The sequence below is a fragment of the Lagenorhynchus albirostris genome, chromosome 7 (genome assembly GCF_949774975.1).
Source record: "Lagenorhynchus albirostris chromosome 7, mLagAlb1.1, whole genome shotgun sequence".
Classification (NCBI taxonomy): domain Eukaryota; kingdom Metazoa; phylum Chordata; class Mammalia; order Artiodactyla; family Delphinidae; genus Lagenorhynchus; species Lagenorhynchus albirostris.
Genome location: NC_083101.1, coordinates 17,932,281 through 17,955,876, shown reverse-complemented (window position 1 = coordinate 17,955,876; position 23,596 = coordinate 17,932,281). Strand labels below are relative to the sequence as shown.

Here is a 23,596-nt window from a genome sequence, read left to right as displayed (position 1 = left end):
CTGATACTATTTACAACCCATATACCTCACAGGGATGCTAGTCATTAATTCCTGCTCTTAATCAGAGTTCTCTATGACTTTCGCAGACAGTTTCCTACTTATCTCTTCGAGATTAATAACATTATGCATATTGTCTATTAGGAGGAAAAAAAGACCCTACTCTATATCGCGCTGGGTACATTATAGTTGCTATCACACTCAAGCCTCACAATAACGCCACGCGGACAGACTATCATTTACCTCATTTTGTTGATGGGGACACTGGGGTTCAGACATCAAATTACTCATCCAAGGGCAATAGCTGGTGAATAGCGGCAGATGCAGATTCCAACTTAATCAGGCTCAGACCACAGCCCCAGCGCACTGGGGAACTGAACTTTATGCAACTGTTGAGCTAAACTGTTCCTTGGGTTGTGTCAACACAGGGGAAAGCTATAGCAATGGGGTGACTCGGTAAAGGCCTGGGACCTAGGGCTCCAGAAATGGTACACATGACAGCAATTTAGAGTAGGGCCTGGCATGTGGCAATACTGCAGACTGAATGTTTGTGCACTCCCCAAATTCATATGTTGGAACCTAATCCCCATTGTGATGGTATTCAAAGGTGGAGCCTTTAAGATATGATTAGGTCATGAGGGTGGAGCCCTCATAAATGGGATTAGTGCTCTTATGAAAGAGACCCCAGAGAGATCCCTCTCCCCTTCCACCACGTGAGGACCCAGCAAGAAGACGGCTGCCTATGAACTCACCAGCTCTCACCAGACACCAAATCTGCTGATGCCTTGATCTTGGACTTGCCAGCCTCCAGAACTGTGAAAAACAAATTTGTATTGTTTGTAAATCACCTAATCTATGATGTTCTTTTATACCATAACTGACTAAGATAGGCAAGAACTCTATTCCTTTTCTTTTCATCCTCCTTTTTTTTTTTTTTGCGATACGTGGGCCTCTCCTGTTGCGGAGCACAGGCTCCGGACGCGCAGGCTCAGCGGCCATGGCTCACGGGCCTAGCTGCTCCGCGGCATGTGGGATCTTCCCGGACCGGGGCATGAACCCGTGTCCCCTGCATCGGCAGGCGGACTCTCAACCACTGCGCCACCAGGGAAGCCCCCATCCTCCTTTTTTTGAAAGACGTTTATTCTTCTCTGACTGTACTATACTTGGAAGAGTAGTCATGAACAGTGTAGTGGGAATTTATTCATCTAAATTCCACCTCCATACTTACAGAAATGTAAATCCAATAATAGTAAAATCTCTTAAAAGAGCACCTTTGAGCTTAGATTGTTGGAGGTTGAGCAGATCTTTAGGCACCTGAGTCGTTTGGAAGGATCTCCTTCTGCTTTATTTCTCCATGGGGATTATTACGGTCCTTTGGTGGGAACTCAGCACGTAGGTTTTGGGGGAGGGGATTATGGACCTCATCAGCACTCGTCAAAACCGAGAAATACGCTTATTTTCAACTGCTTTTATTCTACTGATATTCAGCATTTTCCCCTCTGAATTCCCATTGCGCCCTTCACGCTAACAGGTGTCGTCCCCGCGTCATGAAACACCTGACCTACATCCCATTTCCTCCAGCAAGCTAGCATCTCTGAGCTACTGCCAGGAAGTTAAGGACATATACAGCCTCTTTGTATTCATTCCCCTCCCCGGGAACACAACGGAAGTAAACAATTACCATTTAAAAGTAGACTTAATGGTGGAAGGTTTCCCTCATTACCTCAGATCCAAACTGCCCTCACTTCTGGAAAAGGACAGCAGTCACCGTCTTCAAAGCCTTTTCCGGTCCGACCTCCATTCTGGCGCTGGAATGGTTTTTCTTAAAGAGCAAGTTGACTCCTCTGCTAACGTTCCGCAGTGGCTTTCAGTTACTTCAAATACTGTCAAACTTTTTGTCCACGGCTTCTAATGCTCTGCCTAGCTCCCAGCCTTACCTCTTGCTTCTTCCTACTTTGATCTCTAGTCTCAATGAAAGTGCTTGCAGCCCTCGAAGGAGTATACTTTCTCTTATCTCTGGGCTTTTATTCACAGTGTCCCACCTGCCTGGAGCAAATCCCATTCTCCTCCCCCCATCTTTTGGGCATAGGCATCACTTTTTCAGAACCCCTCCAGGCTGTCTCACGACCCAGCAATGAGCTCAGAGAACCTCCATTCTTCCCCTACCACAGCCTGAAATAACTGGCTACCTCTATAATTTCCATTGGACTGTACACTCCCTGAGGAGAGGGAACATCTCTGTCTTTAGTGGCGTGCCTAGTGTACAGGAGAGAACAAATAAATACCTGTTGAGTGAACAGACGGAAGTCCCCCATCAGTAAGAAACAGCACCCGAGCAGAAAGAGAGACAATAGGAATTTTTAATGCATGGAGAGCCCTGCAGGGACTCTGGGCAGACCCACAGGCAGCAGGAAGAGGCAGGGGTCCTGCAGACTCAAACGTGTCCGGAAAACAAAGTCCTAGAGACCCAAGCTTCCTCACTGCAACGATCCTCGGGGATGCCCTCCTGCTGCTCAAGAGGTCCAGTTGTCTCTCCATAGGTCTCCTGCTGGGGTCCACGGCAGGAAGGAAGCTGAGTGCAGCAGGAGGGAGGAAGAAGGGGAAAGGCCTCTTGGTCTCCACCTGAAAGCTCCTGCCTCGGGACTGACCACCATCCAGAAGAAAGTGTTTAAAAAGGAGAGACTGTGATAGAGTCAAATAAGATCTTAGAAAAAAATAAAAGATAGGGGGAAATGAATAATTCCAGGGGTTACAAAGTTCTCTGTCGGCTATCCACAAGAGAAAGAGTTTGCTTTGGCCTTGCTGGCAAGCCGCATCCGCCAGGCCCGTCCTCAGCTGTCCCCCAGCCCACCCAGGCCCCAGGATCCACGAGAGCACCGCTCCCCCTCCCACGGAGAGTCTCTGTGCTCACGGAGGGCAGCACCCTCCCTCACCGGCCCTTGGACTCCCCATACGTGTTTCGGGCCATGGACACCATCTTCTCCTCGCATGTGATTTTGGTGTCCTTGAGGACGCTGTACCACACCATACCCACAGGCCGGACCTCCTCGCTGCGGCAGAAAAGGTAGGGCACGGTGTCCACGCGGCTCTGGATGTAGGCGCTTCGGAGGAGGCTGGAACAGTGGCTGCTCACCTTCTCCAGACGCCGCAGGATCAGGTGGGCCTTCCTGGAAGACAGAGGAGGCGGTAATGACGGAAGGGGCCTAGATCGAGCATCAGGCCTTTGAGGGGGGTGAGTAAATGTCAGCAGACAGATGAGGACATCTTGTCCCAACAGTTCCCTAGCCGTGCCTGACTTGAATGTGGTACTTTGAACGCCTGTTCAAGATTCCCTTGGAACTTGTCCTCTTTAACTGTGCAATGTGTAAAAAGTAGAAGAGCGGTATAACCTTTGACCTAACGCTTTCACTTCTGAGATACAAGCGTTACAAGGTAAGCAGCCTGAGGACTCTGACCAAGTAAGTGTAAATTATTATAACAATGATAAATGACAAGAACAACAACTAAAACGTATGAACACCATGAGCTAGATGCTGGTAAGTACTTTACATACATTTAAAAATTTCTATATAATCTTCACAACAGCCCTGAAAATATTGTTATTTCCACATATAGTCAATGGCCATGGAGCCCAGGTTTCAGAGAGGTGACACTACTTGACCAAGGTCAAACATCAGGTTGACCATTGAGTTGGGCATTTGGATCTAGGCCTGAACACCCACCAAGTCCCCCTCTGTCCGCTTTCTTATTTTTCTAATTCTCTCATACTCTTTTCTCATAGTCAGAATAAAATCTTGTCCTCTGTGCTTCTAAATTCATGAAAGCCTTTATATGTATATACCCAAATCAGAACTTCTCTATTTCATTTTTCTTATCTCTAAAATAGTGATGGTGGCCTAACTGGCTGTGAGATTAACTAAGAGAAATGCCCAAAGGCTGGCCCTGAGTAAGCTCCCATTAATGATAGCTTCTATTATGGAGAATTGCTGTGATGATGTCTCAGGGTCAAGGTCATACTGGACACCAGTCTCAGCAAGAAGCGCCCTGGACTGTGGGGGTCATCATTAGGCGCTTATCTAGAGCTCTTTCTGTAGCACCAGACAGCGGATCCTCGGGGAGACCCGAGGGCTGCAGGGAAAATGAAAGCAAGCATCTTTGCGATCACCTAGTCCGAGGCTTCTCAACAGGAGCGCCACTGACACGTAGGCTGGATAATCCTCTGCTGTGGGGACAGCCTTGCAGGACATTTAGCAGCATCCCCAGGCCTCTGCCTCCAAGATACCAGTAGCACCCGCAGCCCCAGGCATGACAATAAAATTGCCTCCAGACATCGCCAGATGTCCTCTGGGGACCAAAATCACCCCATTTGAGGACCAGAGACTTAGTCGGACCTAATCTCATTAAAGATGTGGAAACTGAGGAGGCTTAGAGAGGGAGAGGAATGACCTTTTCGCGGGCCATACCCTAAGTCAGCTTGGCTGTCCAGGTGTCCATCTCCTTGTGGAATCCATTTTTCTCTACATCTCAGCATCCTCAAGATGCCTAGGGGTCCTGAGGGGCTAAATGAGAGGCTCTCTCCTGCTGTCCTCTCCATGCCCCTCTGAGACCCCAGGAGGGAGGGCGTTTTACGACAACAGACCCCACAAATGGGAGACTGTTTCAGGCACCTGCGAGGCGGCTGGGAAAGGGCTGGGCTTGTGCGTGTGGCTTCTGTGGGCACGATTTAGGAGGCGCCTTTCAAAAAGTCCTCTTTGTATAGTTCCCCGCTTGGGTGGAATATTTCCTGAGGTGCCAAGAATTCATAGCTTCATAATCACACTCGAGTTACCACTCGACCCACAGGCCTCTTTCACCTCTGGCAGGCGCCTCCGCAGGGGGAGCCCAAGGAGCTGACTCTCAGCCCTCCTTGTTTCAGTTCCTGCTCTGTTCCTTAGCAGCTCGGTGTCCTCGGGAACTTTACTTAACGTCTCCAAACCTGTTTCTTCACTTGACAAATGGGGCAGTTGAGAAGTTAAAGGAGACAGAGTAATTGGTTGCTCCTTTACAGAGCATTTATTATACGGCAGAGCTCCCGATTCAGTAGGAAAAGACAGACAGATGTAAAATTGCAACACCCGTGGCAAAAGCAATGATAAAAGAAGGCGTGGGAGCTGTGGGGAACAGAGGACAGTGCCTAGGTAGGATTGGGAAATCCAAGAAGACTTCCTGGAGAAGTGGAACTTGTGCTGAGCCTCATTAATGAGTAAGGTTTAGGTAAAGAAGAGGGCACAGGCATAACAGGAAGCCTAGGTGAAGGCACAGAGAGAAGGGATTTCACGGTGAAATACGGTGTGCAAGTGGGCTCACAGTGGGAAACGGGAGAAGTGGCAGGAGCCCAGCCACTGGAGCTTAGAAGCTGGGGCATTTGTTGTATAGAGTAATGGTGTACCACACAGGCTCTAGAGCCTGGTTGCTCAGGTTCAAATCCTGCCTCAGCCACTTACTAGCTCTGTGATATTGAGGAAATTGTTTACCCAGCTATGCCTCAGTTTCCTTATCCATAAAATGGGAATAATGACTACATCTATCACAAAGGTCGTTTTAAAAATAAAACAGAAACATTAATGAGTCTGTCATACAGAGTGAAGTAAGTCAGAAAGAGAAAAACAAATACTGTATGCTAACACATATATATATGGAATCTAAAAAAAAAAAATGTTTATGAAGAACCTAGGGGCAGAACAGGAATAAAGACACAGAGGTAGAGAATGGACTTGAGGACACGGGGAGGGGGAAGCGTAAGCTGGGACGAAGTGAGAGAGTGGCATGGACATATATACACTACCAAACATAAAATAGATAGCTAGTGGGAAGCAGCCGCAGAGCACAGGGAGATCAGCTCGGTGCTTTGTGACCACCTAGACGGGTGGGATAGGGAGGGTGGGAGGCAGACGCAAGAGGGAGGAGATATGGGGATATATGTGTATGAATAGCTGATTCACTTTGTTATAAAGCAGCAACTAACACACTATTGTAAAGCAATTATACTCCAATAAAGATGTTTAAAAAAACAAAACATTAATGAATCTGTAGTAAGCCCTCAATAGGGGTAAGTGGGGGGTTACTGAAGACTTTCAAGCAACAAAGTAGCAGGTTCAGAGACAAACTGCTTAAAAATGTTTCTAGCTGCACTGAGGAGAATGAAACCTGGGGAGGTCAAGACCAGCAGCGAGAACCACGAACAGACACAGCCAGGTGTCATGTGTTTCCTATCACTGCACTTAGGGGTGCTAGCTTGTTTCTCCTCTTGCTTTTAAAAAGCTACTTATTCTTTCTATTTCCTTATTTACAAAAAGGGAATAACATTTGCCCCCCTCATGGAGTTGAAGCGAGGATTAAATAAGTTAATAAGTGTAAAACTCTCTTAGAAAAGTAGTTGGCACATACTAAGCCCCTGATACATGTCAGAAAGTACATCACCATCACCACCACCTCCACCATCAGGATCTGTGTACTGGTTTAAGCTTTGAGCACTTACGTAAGTTAGTGGCAGGAGACAGACAGACAGAAATAGTAACAGCCTCTAATTTAGGGGGAGAGTTCTGGGTCGGAAAACATGCTGGGTGCTACGGGAATATATAAAGTGGGCACCCAATCATTAGTTTGGGGGCTCCGAGAAATCTTGCCAGGGGACATACCATCTGAGGTAGGTCTTCAATGATGAAACTAATTTTTCAGGTAGATGGGAAGGCAGAGGAGATAGCTCATCCAAAGTTGGGCTAAAGAGGGCATAAAGCATCAGTCTTTTGAAATGGTGAAGTGCACAGAATGGGTGAGAGACAAGTCAGTTTGGTAGAGATCAGACCATCCAGACTCTTTTGAGCCATGGTAAAGTATTCTATTTTTGGGGTGATGGAGAGTCATTGTCTGATTAAGTCATAAATACAAGATGAGCTTGGGAAGGACAAGTCCTCCAACATGACCAAAGGCTTTGTCTCCAAGGGCCCAGCTATTTCCAAAGAGAGGATCTTGGAACTCAACTGGACCAAGCCTTTGTATGGATGGGGAAACTAAGGTTTGAAATTGGAAAATAATTTGCCTAAAGGAACACCTTAAGTTAGTAACAAAGGCAAAGCTAGAACCTGGGCTCCTAAGAGCTAAGATGAACTACTTGGCTCTGGAGACCCAGATTCAAGTCCTAGTTCTATAACTCAGCTATGTGGGTCATGAGCAAGCTCTTCACACTAACTCTTAGTTACTGCAAAGTCAAATGGGAATAACAATGTTTCTGGAAGATGAGATAACCTGGGTAATTTGCTTAGCTCTCAGTAAACGTTAGCCAAGATTCAAAGTAGTATTTTATAGTAGATAGGACATAGACTCCAGAGCCCCTTAGGGCAAGCCACTTCTTCTCCGTGAGCCTCAGTTTCCTCATTTGTAAAATGGGGACAGAGACCATTACTTTGCAGTGCCGCTGCTAGGCTGGAATGAAGTTACCGCCATAGGCATCTAGCACAGGAATTTGCATATAATACGCACTAAACCAATTTCAGTTTGCCTAACTGTCCCCTGCTCTTTCTCCACTGTACGCTAGGCCTCAGCACCCTGGTTTGCAATGAGAGAACAAAGGCAGAAGAACTCAGAAGGTGAAGCCATGAAGAGAAGGGTTGGAGGTGCTCAAAGGCCGAGGAGGGGGACATGGGTGAGAGACAAAAGGTGAGAGTGCTAGGTGATAACTTGTAGGCAATGGAGATTCACAAACCAAAGGCCAGGCATGCCCCAAGCTTTGCCTGGAGGGGGAAATCGCAGGTCAGAAGGACCACTTTTCTCAAATACCAGAAATGAAATCTTCCTCCTTGGAGACAGGACCCAGGCCTGGTGGGATAGGAAGTCAGAGGTAAAGGAGGGACAGCACACATTCATTTATCACGGTCCCAGAAGGCAAGATTGACACAGGAATGGCTTGTGAAGGAGTCAGCAGCTAGACTCAGATGCCGCTTCTTCGGGGAACTGTAGAACCTTGGAGTGACCATTCTCTTCCCATCACCATTACCCGATTCACTGCTGACACAGTTATCGGACACAGACCTAATGCTAAGGGGGCCTTGGAATGGAGAAAAATAGGACAGACAGTAAGGAAACATCCCCATTGGCCTCTCTCCCTCCTGTCTGTCTCCTGAGCTGAGCTTAAAAGTCTCTGTGTTAGCTGACCTCAAGCTTAATGAGAGTCAAGGGCATGGTGGAGCTGCAAAAAACTGGAACACAGGGCTTCCCTGGTGGCGCAGTGGTTGAGAGTCCGCCTGCCGATGCAGGGGACACGGGTTCGTGCCCCGGTCCGGGAGGATCCCACATGCCGCAGAGCGGCTGGGCCCGTGAGCCATGGCCGCTGGGCCTGCGTGTCCGGAGCCTGTGCTCCGCAATGGGAGAGGCCACAACACTGAGTCCCGTGTACCGCAAAAAATAAATAAATAAAAAAACAAAACAAACAAAAAAACTGGAACACAACCTCTGGAAGTTGAGAGGGCAGATTAAGGGAAATAATGACTTCCATTTACGCTGCCCTTGTCAGGCCACATCTGGAGAGCCCCACTCACTTTGGTAAGAGGGACATGTGCAAACTGCAGCCAGATCATGATGCTGAAGGTTGTCTCAAAAGCAAGTCTTCTGTGGAAGTGCTGGAAGCAGGAAGCAAGTGTCACTGAAGCGGGGACTTAGGAAGATGGTTATGTTGTTCTAGTAACTGAAAACAAGAGGGGGAAACCCTGAGGGTCAGGGATGATAATGACTACAGGTGACTGAGGACCTACTATGTGCCAGAAACCTAGGCAACATCATCTTAAGTGTAATCCTCACTGCAATTCTAGAGTGCATACTTTAGTCCCAGTCTTCAGGTGGTAAAAGTAAGCCTCAGGCTGGTCATACGATTTGACTAGGGTTAACAGAGTAAGAACAGCATCTCAGATCGCTTCAGCAAAGCACCTAAGTGTTAACAAACCATTCAAAAACTAACAGAAGGCACACACACACACACACACACACACACACATGCAATAAAACACCTTAAAACTAAAATCTTCTAAATGTAGATGGGGTCTTTCTATACCTCCAGTGGGTTCCCCTTCACTGGAGATGATCAAATCGAGCATGCCTTAGAAAAGAGTCTGTCTTAGTCTGTTCGGGCTGCTATAACAAAATACCATAGACTAGGGAGCTTACGAACAACAGAAATATCTTTCTCATATCCTGGAGTCTGGGAAATCTGGGATCTCGGCAGCGGCAGATTTGGTGTGGTGGTTGGCGAACCACATCCTGGTTCATAGAAGGCACTTTTTCACTGTCCCCTCACATGGCAGAAGGGACAAAAGACCTGTCTGAGGCCTCTTTTATGACAGCACTAATCCCATTTATTAGGGCACCACTCCTATGACCTAATCAGTTCCTAAAGACCCCTTCTCCTAATTACATCACCTTGGGCATTAGGTTTGCAATACTGTATATGAACTTTGCAACGGCACCAACATTCAGACCACAGCAGAATCTAACGGTAGTGGGAGCTGGAGCAGATCTCTGTTGCTTTTGTTTGTTTGTTTGTTTTTAATCTAAGAGGAATTAGGGGCTTGATTCACAGAGAAATACCATCTGACGAGCAGTTCACAAGAGAACATGCTGTGACAACTGTCATAGCATCGGGTTCCTGAGATGAGAGGAGCACATTCACTGAGATTCTATTCATGCTTCAAAGCCACGCTAAAATTTCATCTTCAGGAGGTCTTCCAGATCTTCCCAGCTACCCTAAGTCACGTGTTCCTCTTTGTTGCTGAAGCATTTCATTTCTCTGTTGAGATTCATACTATATTATCTGTTAGTTGTGCACATATTTTGGGATGCAATGTGTTGTATTGGATAGGACACTAGTTTGACATCAGAAGACAATACTTTGAATCTGAGCTCTGACACTTACTAGTTGTGTAACTTTGAACAATTTACTTAACTCCACTGATTCTCTGTTACTTCATCTTCAAAATTAATTGTTCAGGAGATGAAATGAGATAAAAATGACTGGGCCAAAATAAATGTTCAACTAGTATTTCCCACCTTCTTCTTGGACAGTATATAGTTCCCCTGGTATCTAGCTCCTCCTGATTGTGCAAGGAGAAGGGATTAATAATTTTCAGTCCTTAGCTTTCAAAATATAGCACTTTTCTAGCAGAGGTTTATAAAGGGAATGAAATAACACAGGAGCATCACGTGGATCTAAGGAAATAATCGGGCAAGTGGGCAAAATGTTTACCCAGATTTGTTTATAATAGAAAAGAAGTTGGAAGAAATCTAGTTGGTCTTTAGCAGAGGACTAAATTAATATGTGATGCATTCATATAATTAACTGGCTAAAAGACCCTCCAAAAAGACAACGTATTTACACATGCATCCACAGGAAAAGACTTGTACATGTGTGTAAATAGGCAGAAAACAGAACAAAATGTATGTACTTCTTAAACATAGCAGAGTTGATGGAAATGGAACTGTGGTCTGTAGATGTCAATGTATCCTTAAGTCTGTACCCGTTTCCCTACTCATAAGCATATCCATGTCACATCCATATCGATATCTGGAGAAGTACGTGCACACTTAATTTTATCTCTGGGTGGGGATTAGGGGTTCAGGGGTACAACATTTTTGCTTGCCATTATATATATATATATATATATATATCTGTCTCATTTACATGTTACAGAATGAACAAGAATTACTTTAGGATAAAATACAATAAAGGCATTTCCATTTTGAAGACATGCATACACTTACACATATTTTAAAGCTGGTGTGATGAGTATGTGCAATGAAGTCATGGTTTTATGGCTTCCCAGTGGTTCACTGGGGTTACTTTCAGAATAAATCCACATCAAGTTTAACCTCAGACCACCCCCACCAAACAGAAAACCAGAAGCTCAGGTACTGCCATGTAAATATATTTCCTCAACATCAGGTTTGAAATATGATTTGTAAGGTGACTAGTGAAAATATTTACATTTGGCTTTGTTTCCTCCTTCTTCTCTCATAAGAAACCATGAGACCTTCCAAGAATTCATTCCTAAACTGATGGTAAGAATAACTGAGTCTCAATGAACCCAAAAGTATTTCAGTTTTGAACTGACAGAAACTTCAAGATAATTATGTACATTGCTATATTATCAGTGGGGAAAATGTTCTGTGGGACATTTGTTAAAAGTCATAGTTTGTCTTGTTTGTATTTATCCATTCTAAGACATCATCAATTTTAAGAGATGCTATTGATTTAATCACAGCCTTTCAAGAAAAGAAGAAAGAATACAACACTTAATGTGCAAATCTATTGTGCACAATCCTTCATGATTTCCGAAATATGCAGAAAAAATAAAAGTGCATCTGAGATGACAGGAATATGGCTCTAGAAGCCTAAATTTGCTCTTGCTCCCAACGTCCTAGAAATTCCGAGAGAGTGAATCCAAGATATCTAAGGAAAGAGCTAACATAACCTTGGACTGAAAAAGGTACACTGATATCCCAGGCTTGAATATTTTCACTAAGAACAAAGCAATGACAGTTCATAGCATGTGCTAATCCTTCTCAGATGGGAAAAGCTTCTTTTCTGGCTGTGTTGAGAAAGATCCCAGAATGAACCAATCCTGGGATGATTTCTGTGAGCTATTAGCAATGTCTGCCATGGAAGCAAGAGGGGCTGACAACAGAAATACACCATTTCTAATCTAGCCAGATAAATTCCACTGAAACAAATCTCTTCAAGTGCTTGCTTTCTTCTCCCTACTCTATCATTTTAATCAGACATAACTGAGAGGAATGAGAAGCTCAAGAGTGGTCAAGGGTATTCTGACTGGAGCAAATTTTGGTCCCTGGCCACCTATAAGTTCAGTTTTTCAATTCTCCTAATAGGAACCGTATGGCTGGGACAGCTGGGTGTCAGCGGGTCTTCTCTGAACAGCTGTTTGCAGTAACCTGTGGTTGCCATGGGAACCAGGCTCTGGAGGACATTGGCCTGATGGATTTATTAGGTAGCAGCAAGAGTCACCCTTTTGTCACTACATTTTATGGGGGTACATGACCACATATCCACAGAGGAGTAGAGAACATTTTGGGGTTTGGTGATTATAGGCCAACAAAATCCTAATAGAGCTCATCCCATGATACCAGACCTCAGAGTGCTCCTGGGAAAAGCTCTTATTATCCTAGCCATTCTAGGTTCCTGAGAAACAAGCCATGCTGGGCTAGAGGTGAAAGGACACGCATGGTGTGCCTCTTCTCTGGTCTCTATGACCTTCAGGGCTTGCTGGTTCCTTGGCTTCGCAGCTGGAAGGGACTTTGGAGTCCAGTTCTTTCATGTTGCAAATGAGGCCCAGAATGGAGATGAAATTTGTCCAAGGTTACACAGCAAGTGGGTGGCAAAGCTAGGACGTGAACTCAAGGCAGAGTCTCGCTCTCTCTCCTTTACACTTTGATGTTCTGCATACTTGCTAACCCTTAAGAAGCACGGTACATTTGCCCACAGTGATCCTCTGTTTCAAACCTTTACCCAGCTTTTGGAAGAAAGAACAACTCATGAACAGGGCTCGTTAGAGCCATTATGATCTGACCTCTGCTGGACTCTTCAGCCTTGTTTTTTTCCCTTTTCCTTCTCACCTTGAACTCTCTGCCCCACTGAGATTTATCCTTCCTGACCAAGGTATATTCTCTTACCCCACCCTCCCTCACCCTTGCCCTGGCTGCTCCTTCTACTGAGAGCGCTCCTCCCCTTCCACCTGGAGGACTCCTGTTCACCCTTAACTTCTGAGCATACACTTCACTTTCTCCTCCAGGAATTCTTCCTTGCGCTCCAGGTCTGGATTAGCTGCCCCGACAGCGGCATCCAGAACCGTGTCACTCAAAGGGTGCTTCTTCACAAGCCACACTGGCGTCACTGAAGAGCCTGTCAGAAATGCAGACTCTCAGGCCTATCCTAGACCACGGAGTTGATCTGAATTTTAACCAGGCCCCTGAGTGATTCGCCGGTACACTGAAGTTTGATAAACGTCACTCTAAAGCACACTGCTCACCCTCCTTATGCTGTGTTTCTTGTGACATATTTCACTGCACCTGCCTGCTGACCAGTCTTTTTCTCACTAGATGTTGAGCCTGGTAGAGGCAGGAGCTGTCTTCTTCGCTCATCTGGTTCCAGCCCACAGCACAGGGTCTGGCACAGAGTAAGCACATTAAATGAATCGATGAATCCATAAATTAATAAGTGAGGATATCCTCAAGTCTCTTAATATTTGCAAGGACAATGCATTTTTTTTATTTTTAGAATGTTATTTTTAAGCTAGAAAAACCTTAGAGTTTGCGGAATTCAGTTGTTTCCAACTGTGATCTATATAGATCCTTGATAGCTCAGGTAGACCTCAGGGACCCTTGGGATTGGAGGGGGGAAGTTGAGGAGGAGACCCAGCAGGGGGGCTCCAGGCCACCCACTCTAGCTTCTACCAGAACAACTCTGTAGTCATCTGGTTCACACATCTACTCATCCCATTATTCAATTATTCAATAAGTAATCATTTAGCACCTACTTACAAGAGTTGAATGGGACATAAAGGATCACTAGCTATACATAAACTGACATTGTAGTGGGGATAATATCTTATAGATAACTCAGAAGTAAACACATAAGCAATATAGGATACTAAAACTAGTAGATACGACACAGAAAATTAAAACACGAGGGTGTGATAAAGTGAATGGGTAGAAATTTTAGAGGATTCTCTGAGGAGGTGACTTCTAGCTAAGACCTGGGGTTCTTTGCAAGATTTAGAAAACAGCTTTTTCACTGCTAAGAAAAAAGAAAAAGTACTACTATCGTTTTGTTATAGGGGAACCACTGACCAAAACCACCGCCCTGGCCAAGCCCTATAGTAACCACTTGCATGAGTTATCTTACAACAGGAGGTCCTGGTAAGGAACTCAGAACTAACAAGCTACCACCAACTGGAAGAATTCGGGAAAGGTGAAAAGGAGAGAGGAGAAGCCAGTTCATATGTCCTACAAACCTCCCAGAATCCTTCTCGCTGGAATCCATCTTGGCTGAGCGATGCTCGAGTGCCACCAGGAAGGACCCTGAGTGAGAATGATTGTCCAGAGACAACTCATAAACTAACCCCATTACCATAAAACCCGAGACTGCAAGCCACATGGCAGAGCAGTTCTCCTGGGTTCCCTTACCCTGCTGCTCTCTGACCAGGCGCCCCTTTTCAATAAAGTCTCTTGCTTTGCCAGCACATGTGTCTCCTCGGACAATTCATTTCTGAGTGTTAGACAAGAGCCCACTCTCGGGCTCTGGAAAGGGACCCCCTTCCTGCAACAATCTTATAGATAAAGAGACTGAGTGCCAGAGAGGGCCACAGGCCAAGGTTGCACAGTCAGTTTATTAGCAGTGCCAGGACGGATTAGGGTGCAGCAGCCTTGATTCCTGCTGATGCCAGTGTGGGACACCAGAGGAATCTCAGATTCCCTCAAGAGACTAGAAAGACCAAAGAAGGAGGGAGCTGGGTGGCACAGTGGGTGTTGGCATATAGTGGCTGGTGACTAGCTGGCCGGAGGTGAACGGGTCCATTACTGAGTGGGTTGTTCTGCCTCTGTGGGCGACCAGAAAGCCTTTCCAGAAGATTTATGTCCTGGAAGGACCCCAGAAGATGATAAAGACAAAGTCAGGAGTGAAGCTCTGGTTTAGCTTCCACCTAAAATCCCTGAACCCTGTGGGAAAGCCCAATAAAGCAGAATGCCTTTGCCTGTCCCCAGGCAAGATGGCAGGCGCGATGACTCACGCAGAAGCTTTCATCTGGGGCTCTGTGCTTCTGTCTGTCTGCTCTCTTTTAGCTTTTATCTAAAGAACATTTCTTTCATGTGAAAGGGAGAAAGTTACAATCCAGGACCCAGCAAAACAGATAAGGCCCCGCCCCAGGGAAAGAGCCTTTTTATCCCTCAACCAAGCCTTGAATTCTTGGGGTTTACTGCAAGTGTTGTAAGGGCTCAGGGTGAAAGCTCGGGGCAGAACCGGACTCCATAGCAAACTCTGGGCAGCTCATTTAACCCTGTGGGGCCTCCAATTCCTTTTCATTCATAAAATGGGGAGGATACCCTACTTTGCCTAGTTTACAGGGTAATTTTAAAGCTATTTAAGGCATAACACGCTGCCCTACTGAGTATCTCAGGACGTCACGCAATCCTCTCCAGTGCCACAGACACTAGCACAGACCCAGGGCACAGCACCATCTCTCCTGGATTAGCGTTACAACAGCCTCTATGGCCTCACTGCCTCCTTCTGGTCTAGACACCTCTAGTCCAGGCTTCTAACTGCAGTCAGAGGGATCTCTATCCCTTGAAGATCTGATAACATCTCCCCCCTGTGAAAAACACTTGAAAAGCTTCCCATTACCCTAGAGAGATAATCCAAACTCTTTAACCCTACTTATAGGGCATTCGGAACTGGCCCTTGCTGACCTCTCCCTTCTTATCTCTTCCCACTCCTGCTGTCACACACTTGGCTCCAACTACACAGAAATTCTTTCAGTTCCTCCACACAGTGTTTACCAAAGTGTAGAAGGAGTTCCCCTGGGGCAGGAGAAAGGATTTTAGGTGGTACTCAGGAAGATCACAGATCCAGTATTAAACAACAATGAATCACACTGAGGAAAAGCATTTCGATTCCCATTTTCACTCTCTTCCCCTCCTCCAGATTACTTTAAGAAAGAGAGTTTTAGTTCAGGACTGTGTCTTAAGTACTTCTCTAACACTTGCTAATCTCCCTTTTTGAAGGGAAAGCCTCAGGCTCAGCTAGGCTTGAACTACATTGTTTTCTGGTTTTGTTTTTCTTCCATTGTACTGAATGCTTAAGTTTAATCTTTATTAAGGGTAGATGGTGCTAGTTTTCCCTTTACAAAATGATACAGTGTTTTCGTTTCAAATGTATTTTCAATAAGTGGACCTAAGGAAGAAATAGAAAATAAATGAACTGCATATGGTATGGCGATATGACAAAAATCATAAAGGTGGCAGGCAAATGACCAAAATTTAAGAGGAAAACCCCTGCCTATGTAGTATTTTCTCCTCTGAACATTTCACAGGCTACTCCTTTGGCCCTAACCCCTCCAACCCTCCTCTCCCGCCAGTGGTCTGACCTTAACTCACCCTTTAGGCCTCAGAGTTTCAGCCTTTATGGGGGCTTCACTGCGTTACCTAGACCGAGTGTCTATGCCTTGCTTCCCCAAAGGGCCCCTTTCGTCTATTCTTTTGACCCTTATTATTCCTGTTCTTTGCAACTGCTTGTTTAATTACCTGCAACAGTAAGCTATGCGTCGATAGGGACAGTTTCTACATTTTTAACATTGCATTATCAACTACCGACCTAAAAGAGGGGCTACTAAGTTTGTGTTGAATAAATGAATGGATGTCATTGTTGGGTGCAAGGCATGAAATGCAGCCACCGTTTCAGATACTACTTTGTGAAGCTTCAGAAGATAGTGACTGTGTGTTAGTTATGGTTGAATCCTCCATGGCAACTATCACAGTGGTTGGCATGGTCAGTGCTGGTGACAAAAAATTGTGCCTTAGTACGTGTTGAAGTTATGAATGTATTTAGTCTTGGTTATCAATGGGCTTTATCCAGAAAAAAAAAAAAACCTCGGATTTCTTATGAAAGAGTAGGAGAAGCCCTAGATTAGGGGCCATGACCCTGTCACCATGCTCTTCTACGATGCTGATTAGGACATAACCCCTCAAGGAAGCTACGCTTCCCATCTCTAAAACTGCAAGTGGAAGGTGAATAAGGGGAGATTGACTGAAAGAACACTGAGGTCTCTGATCTGACATTCCAGGAGTCTAAGAAGCTAAAATTCCAAGATTCTTTCATTCTCCCTACCCACTTCCCCTCTCGAACCCTGACATGACCGGGTGACTGCCACTCTTATTTATTTCATAAAGCCCATTCCCAGCCTATGGAAGAAAGGCTCCAGTAAAGTCAAATGGAAGCAAGAAGAATTTACCACCCCACTCGCGCTCATATGCCCACGTACCTGGGCCCCAGCTCATCCTCACTCCTCCAGACAAAGTCACCAAACTTCTCATAGTGAGAGTTGTAGTGGTGCTGGACTCGAAACAGCATGGAGGCGGAGACTTCCATCAGTGTGTTGTAGGCAGTCTGCTGCTCCTTCCCGCTTGTGTACCCATTGTACAGATTGTAGATCTTGTCAGCTATCTCTGGGGAGGAAGAATTGCAGGCACAGATCACCGGACAGTAGGAAAAAGGGAGGACAAAAGCATGCCTTGCAACTAGGAAGGCATATTCATGCAGGAGTTCACTAGTGTGGTCTTTGGGGACAGACAAACCTTAATTCCATCCTGAATATGTCATTGACCAGCTGTGTTCAGTTTTCCTATCTATCAGCCGGAGATAACGATATATAGTCTGGAGAGGCACTGGGAGGACTAAATTAAAACATGCATGTAAAGCACTCAACACAGGGTCTGGCACAAAGTTAGTGCTTGTAATTGCACTCACTAACATAAGTTTTGTGCCTATGATTTAACAGAAAATTCCAAACAAGTGCGGAGGCTTAAATAAACTGTCTTGGGCTCATCTCAATAGTCAACTTCTATCTCCTCTCTGCAATACTCCCAGCACATTTCTGTGATCAGGTCTAACAGCTCTCCATTCAAAAATCTTTCAAAGAAAATCTAGACTCTTCTGTTTGCCATTCATGGCAATTTCTACTCTTTCAGTCATTCCTACTAATTGATGTAACTAAAATTCATTATGGGCTGCTCTCTTGAACAGGAGACACATTCTTTCATCTTTGAAGACTTTGAACAAAATTTATGTATGTTCCCACATCACTGCTAATGGCAATCGCTTTCAGGACAGTCTGGGGGACTTGGGTTCAGGATGGAAGGAGCATTTACTTTGTAAAGTTTTCTACCCTGATCTTTATTGTTCTTATTTTCTTAAACCATGTTCATGTGTTATTTTAAAATAAAAATACTTAAAAACATTACGAGGAAACCATCTCAAATTCTCTCCCTTTTGAGACTCAGTATCTCACCATCTCCTCTTGTCTGGTAGGTAGCACACAAACATCTGTCATCAAGCTTATGACTGAGCCATTTGAAGAAATGTCTCTCTCTCTCTCCCCCTAGAATGTGAACTCCTGAAAGATGAAGAGCATGTCTCTTCTGCATTTCTTGTACGAGGGTTCTTAGAAAATATCTGCTCAACTTGAAGTGGACCACCAGGTCTCATGAGCTACCATCATGTTTTTGCAGAAACTGTATCTACACATTGTCTAAGAACTAAGTATATGGTAGAGCTGATTTATTGGTTCCATTTTTTTTGACAGGTGTTTTGCCTAACGTTTACAACTCCATGGACAAGGAACAGCAGAGAAGGTTCCATCTTGCGTGCTAATTCTGACTGGTAGTGACTGACTCTAGCTCTGCGCTGAGGATTCTGAGGCCACCCCTGGGCTAGATGGGAAGGTGTGCTGTGATCAGCTAATGATATCTGCCGTGAGTGCAGCAAAGCCAAGTGGTCCTCTGGGTGCCACCGATTTGCCAGCTCTAGCGTAGCCTGAAGTGGAAGAAAGGGATTGGCCCCTAGAAGCCTAGGCCAAGGGGCAGAACACAGTCATGGGGTTCTGACTCTCCACCACTCCTTGCCTCTAAGTCAGAACACAGATTCTATAACAGAGGAGCAAGTCTTTCTACTGGCAAAGATACTGCTGGTCCGTCTCAATTTCCTTCATGGCTTTAATTAATTTATCTCCATGTTCCTCCTTAGTCCCTTGGCTTTCTTCTCCCTGTGCCAATATGTGTGTGAGGCAGGAAAGCAGTGGTGGTTAGTGACTGTTGGGTGCAGAATTTAGAGAGCGAAACATGGGAGTTACCTCGGAAGTGAAGAAATGGGTCACCTACCTTCTGCTCTATTGTCATCTACCAGCGGACAGGCGGTCCTCAGGGTCACTGTGCTGAGCTCTGAGTGCCTCCCTCGTGTATCCACTGCATAGAGAGTGAACCTGTAGCACAACAAGAAAACAGAGCACAAGGCTGTGACTTCAGAAAAGGCCCTGGAAGTTCCAAAGAGGAACACAAAATCATGGCACAGGAATAATAGTTGAAAGAGCTCAGGGATGAGGGGCTTCCCTGGTGGTGCAGTGGTTGAGAATCTGCCTGCCGATGCAGGGGACACGGGTTCGAGCCCTGGTCTGGGAGGATCCCACATGCCGCAGAGCATCTAGGCCCCGTGAGCCACAACTGCTGAGCCTGCGCTTCTGGAGCCTGTGCTCCGCAACAAGAGAGGCCGCGATAGTGAGAGGCCCGCGCACCGCGATGAAGAGTGGCCCCCGCTCGCCGCAACTAGAGAAAGCCCTCGCACAGAAACGAAGACCCAACACAGCCAAAAATAAATAAATAAACAAACAAACTTGAAAAGAGGCCACAAGCAAAATTAAAAAAAAAGAACTCAAGGATGCTTAGGCTGCAGGAAAATGATTTGGAAAGAAAAAACAAAAAGATAATTATTAAGCATGTATTGAACACCAACTGCCTTGCTGGGCATTTTGCACATAATCTCTTAATTTACAAGTAGCAAACCTAGAAGGCAGGGATTATTCTCACCTGCATTTCACCAAGGAGAAAACTGAGACTTAGTTGTGTATCTTTCCATGGTCTCACAGTTACCGGGGGGGCAGAGCAGTCTGAATCCAGGACTTGAGAAGTAAACCCCGATGCTATCTTGTATGGCTTTATATACTCATTTATATATTCTTTCATTCATTCACTTAACAAATTTTAGTTGAGCATTAACTGTGTGCCAGGAATTATTTTAGGTGCTAAGATTATAAAGATGAGCAAGAGAGTTAAGGTCCCTGCTTGCATAAAGCTAAACAAAAAGTAAGCAAAAAAATAGATAATGGTGAATGATAATAAAGTGAAGGGGGATGTGGCTGCTTTAGACAGGTGTGTCCACAAAGGCCTTCTTGTTGAGAGGTTTGATCTGAGACATGAAAATGAGAAGGAACTAGCTTATGGGAGGAAAAGCATTCCAGGCAGGAAAAGCAGTTAAGTGCAAAGGTCCTGAGGCGAGAAGGATCCAGACTGTCGGAGGAGTAGACGGTTTGTGCAGCTGTAGCAAAGAGAGATGAGTGGGAAGATGGGTGGGTGGGGACCCTGTGGGCCATGATAGAGTCTGGGAGTTATTCTAGGTACAAGGCATGTCCCCAGCTTTCAGCGTTGTTGCCTGCAGCCCCATGCTGTACTGGGGGGAATAGGCAGCCTGTGTGGTATTCGACGGAGAGAATTGGTAAACTGCAGACCTGGTGGATTCAGGTCCAATCCAGGGCACAGAATTCTTTCTAGAGTAGACATGGTTGTCTGGCCTACTTTGAGAAGGCTCTCTGACCCTTCACACCTCCAGATCTCCAAGTTCTGAAGTTTACACAAAGTCAAAGGAGTGAGTAGACTTTCAAGAAGAGGTAATCCTTGGAGGCCAGCGACAATCTGAATAGAAGGGAGAAGGGCTAAGCGTCTCAGCATCCTGTCCTTGTCATGCCATCCTCTTTCACCAGCGTTCAAGGGTAGAGCAGTAGCGTGGAGTGGGAATAGGGTTTTCTGGGTCAGGTAGAAGAAACTACAGTCCCAGGGGCCCTATTTCCTCTCCCCCTTCTCCAAAACCTCAACTTACCTCATGCTATAAAATGGGCATAACACTGTGACTGCCAGTTGTGGAATGATGAACCCTGACTGACTGCACATATTAGGTAGTTAATAAATATGAGCTGGTTGTCTAAATTAATTAATTTGTGCTGAGTCCTTAATATGTGTCAAGCAGGGACCTATGCAGTTTTATCTGCATTATTGCTATTAATTCCCCCAGATGATCCTAAAAGATAACTGCTATTACTCTCTTTATTTTATATACAGGGCTCAGAGAGGGAAAGCAGCTTGCCCAGAACCACACAGTAATTACTGAGACTAGCAGTTAAGTCTAGGTGTGTCTGACTCCAAAGCCCATGCATTTAGCCACTATCAGCTACTATCCTCTGACTAAAGGTCTGTGGATATCACCTCTGTACAAATACAAGTCCATTAGGTACACTTGCCAAACTCCAAATATGTTGAAACAGTGCCATTTCACATGTTTTTCTAATCTTATGAAAACCTCCTAAAATAATCACTCTCATTATCTCCATCTTTCAGAAGAGGAAACTGAAGATCAAAAAATTAGGCAATTTGTCCAAAATCACAGTTAGACAATGAGAAAACCAAGACCTGTATCCTGGTTTGTCTCACTCTAAAACCCATACTCTGAACTCTCAGCTGCCATTTTCCTGCTCCAGTTCCACCACTACTAGCTCAGAGGGTCTGAACCTGGAAATCTCAGAGGGCCTCTCAGCTTTAATACCTCATGACATGATAGTCCAAAGGCTGTGTTTATTAAAGGCACTATAAATCAGAACTTCTTGGTACAAGGGGCACAGTAAGCAGAAGCCAGTATCTTTCTGGAGAAACTACCATTTGTCTTTTTTTGTGTGAAAGTCTCCTTTTTAAGAATAACTCGATTTCTCTTTTGAAGAACTGTAAGAGGTACTCATGCCATACCAAGAATGTGTTTTTAGCTTATTCCTTGATATTGACTCTGAGTTTTGTCGTAACTCAGACGGTACCTTAACCCCATCCTGCCTTTACTGGGAAGCTGGTGTTTTGGGCGCACATCGGAATTCATCAATCAGTCATGCCAGGTGTGTGTTTCTGACGCCACGAGCCAGGCTGGCAGCAAGCCTCGTAACCATATACCCTCCATATTCTTTACTGCTATGGGCCACGGCCACTAGGCCGGTGACAGACCCAGGGAGACACCTCCTAGCACTGCAGGAATGTAAGCACTGAGCTGTCCCACCAATATGCTGCAAAAGGAACTGGGGTGAGGGGTCAAGCAGGGAACAGGTCACCCAGAGCCGCAGAAGCAGAAGGAGCCTTGCAGACATTCAGCGTCCATTCAAACCTTGGCTCTGAGGTTCACTAGCTGTATGACCTTGGGCTGCTTGATTATCGTCTCTGATCCTAAGTCTCCCCAAACGTGAAACAAAAGAAACAAGTCCCTCCCTGAAGAATTGTCAGTCCAAGTGCAGGAAAACTAGCACACTTCCTAAATGTAATGATAGGCACGGCTGCCATCTAATAAGTGCTCATCGGTGTTGGGTCCTTTGTATGCACTACTCCAGTTAATCTTCATAATGTGTGCGTCAGGTACCATGACTGTTTGCATTTTATCAGTAAGGATGCTGGTTCCAAGGAGGTCAAGTAATTGACCTATTATTACGTATTAAGTAAGTAGCAGTGGGGGACCAGAACTTAGGTCTGTCTAAATCCGAAGAGTATACTCTTAACTACATTGTACTATACTATCTTGTCAAATCTCATTTCACCTTTTATCTTTCATCAGCTGGCTTGGAGTGCTGGCAAGGGTAAACAAGTGTGGGTCTAAACCTGATAGATGTGACTAAGAGGCCTAAATATGGAATATTTTGGCCCCATCTTCAGATGCAAGCCAATCTATTCATCTTCTTTCTGGACCTTTTGGGTCCAGCCTTTGGCGTGAGAACAACAGCATTACGATGTGGGGATTATCTCTCTCCACCTGTCATACCTCAGCACTGTGAGCGGAGCTCAGTTCCAGCACTTACTACGTCCAGTATTGTCTCAGTCAAGGGAAGCAGTAGGTGACAGAGGAAGAAGTCTGGTCTTGGAGATGGCCAGGCTTGCGTTCACTTTCCATTCTATTCCCTGGCTCTGTGACCTTGGACTAGTCCCTTTACCCCTCTGTGCTTATTTCACCTCTCCGCATCAAGCATCTGTGGTAGGGAGGCTGCTGTCCATTTCACAGGTCAGCGTGGATGAACGTGAAATGTAAGTGCTATACAAGGTGAGTTATGACCAGTAAGAAGGGTCGGAGGCAAGACCATAGTCAAACTCCAGGATGTGAGAATTAGTAAGTGGCAAAGGAGGGAGGTAAGGAGAGTATTGGGTTACTGTGTAAGCACTTACTACCCACACGACATCTAGGAAGTGGCAGAGGCAGAATCCAAACCCTAGCCTGAAGCTTGGGTACAGCTATATCCCTGGCACTTAACACAGTACTAAGCATATGATAGGCACTTTAAATATTTGAGTAAACGAATGAACTTGAGCATATCACATCACATTTCTGAATTTCAGTTTCCGCATCAACAAGATGGGGCTAATTGTAGAGACAGTGCATGGCTGTCTCAAGAATTACGTAGAGTGATGTATGAGAAGTGGCTTGTAAGTTGCAAATTTTAATAAAGGCCATATAAAGAGCACTTATTTGGACAAGGGTACACATTTTTAAAATGCTTTCTTGGAGTATAAGAGAAGGGGATGCATTTCAACTGAGGGGAACATAGAAGGCTGTAGTAAATACGTGAATGAGTCTCCAAACATGAGGAGTTAGAACAAATTTTAAACTGGCCAATTATGTTTCCAGGATGCTTCTGTAATATATTTCCTCCACCAGGAGGGTCCAGGG

General features: G+C 45.3%; 1 protein-coding gene and 1 long non-coding RNA gene across 11 annotated transcripts in view; one reads left to right on the top strand and one right to left on the bottom strand.

The window, feature by feature from the left end:
- Positions 1 to 2,335: 2,335 nt before the first annotated feature.
- ASTN2 (astrotactin 2) overlaps positions 2,336 to 23,596 on the bottom strand; it is a 925,730-nt gene continuing 904,469 nt past the window's right edge. For 9 of the 10 annotated variants that reach the window (XM_060154506.1, XM_060154507.1, XM_060154508.1 and 6 more), the window contains 3 exons: positions 18,964 to 19,064; positions 17,070 to 17,253; positions 2,336 to 3,164 (listed from right to left, as the gene is read on the bottom strand). In XM_060154506.1, coding sequence (XP_060010489.1) covers positions 2,927 to 3,164; positions 17,070 to 17,253; positions 18,964 to 19,064 — 523 coding nt within the window. In that variant the 3' untranslated portion in view covers positions 2,336 to 2,926. The remainder of the gene's footprint in view (positions 3,165 to 17,069; positions 17,254 to 18,963; positions 19,065 to 23,596) is intronic. The other variant, XM_060154516.1, reaches the window with a different exon arrangement.
- LOC132523408 (uncharacterized) lies at positions 6,983 to 11,355 on the top strand. The gene is made up of 3 exons (XR_009541515.1): positions 6,983 to 7,051; positions 7,571 to 7,692; positions 11,283 to 11,355. It is a non-coding gene; the product is annotated as an uncharacterized LOC132523408 (long non-coding RNA).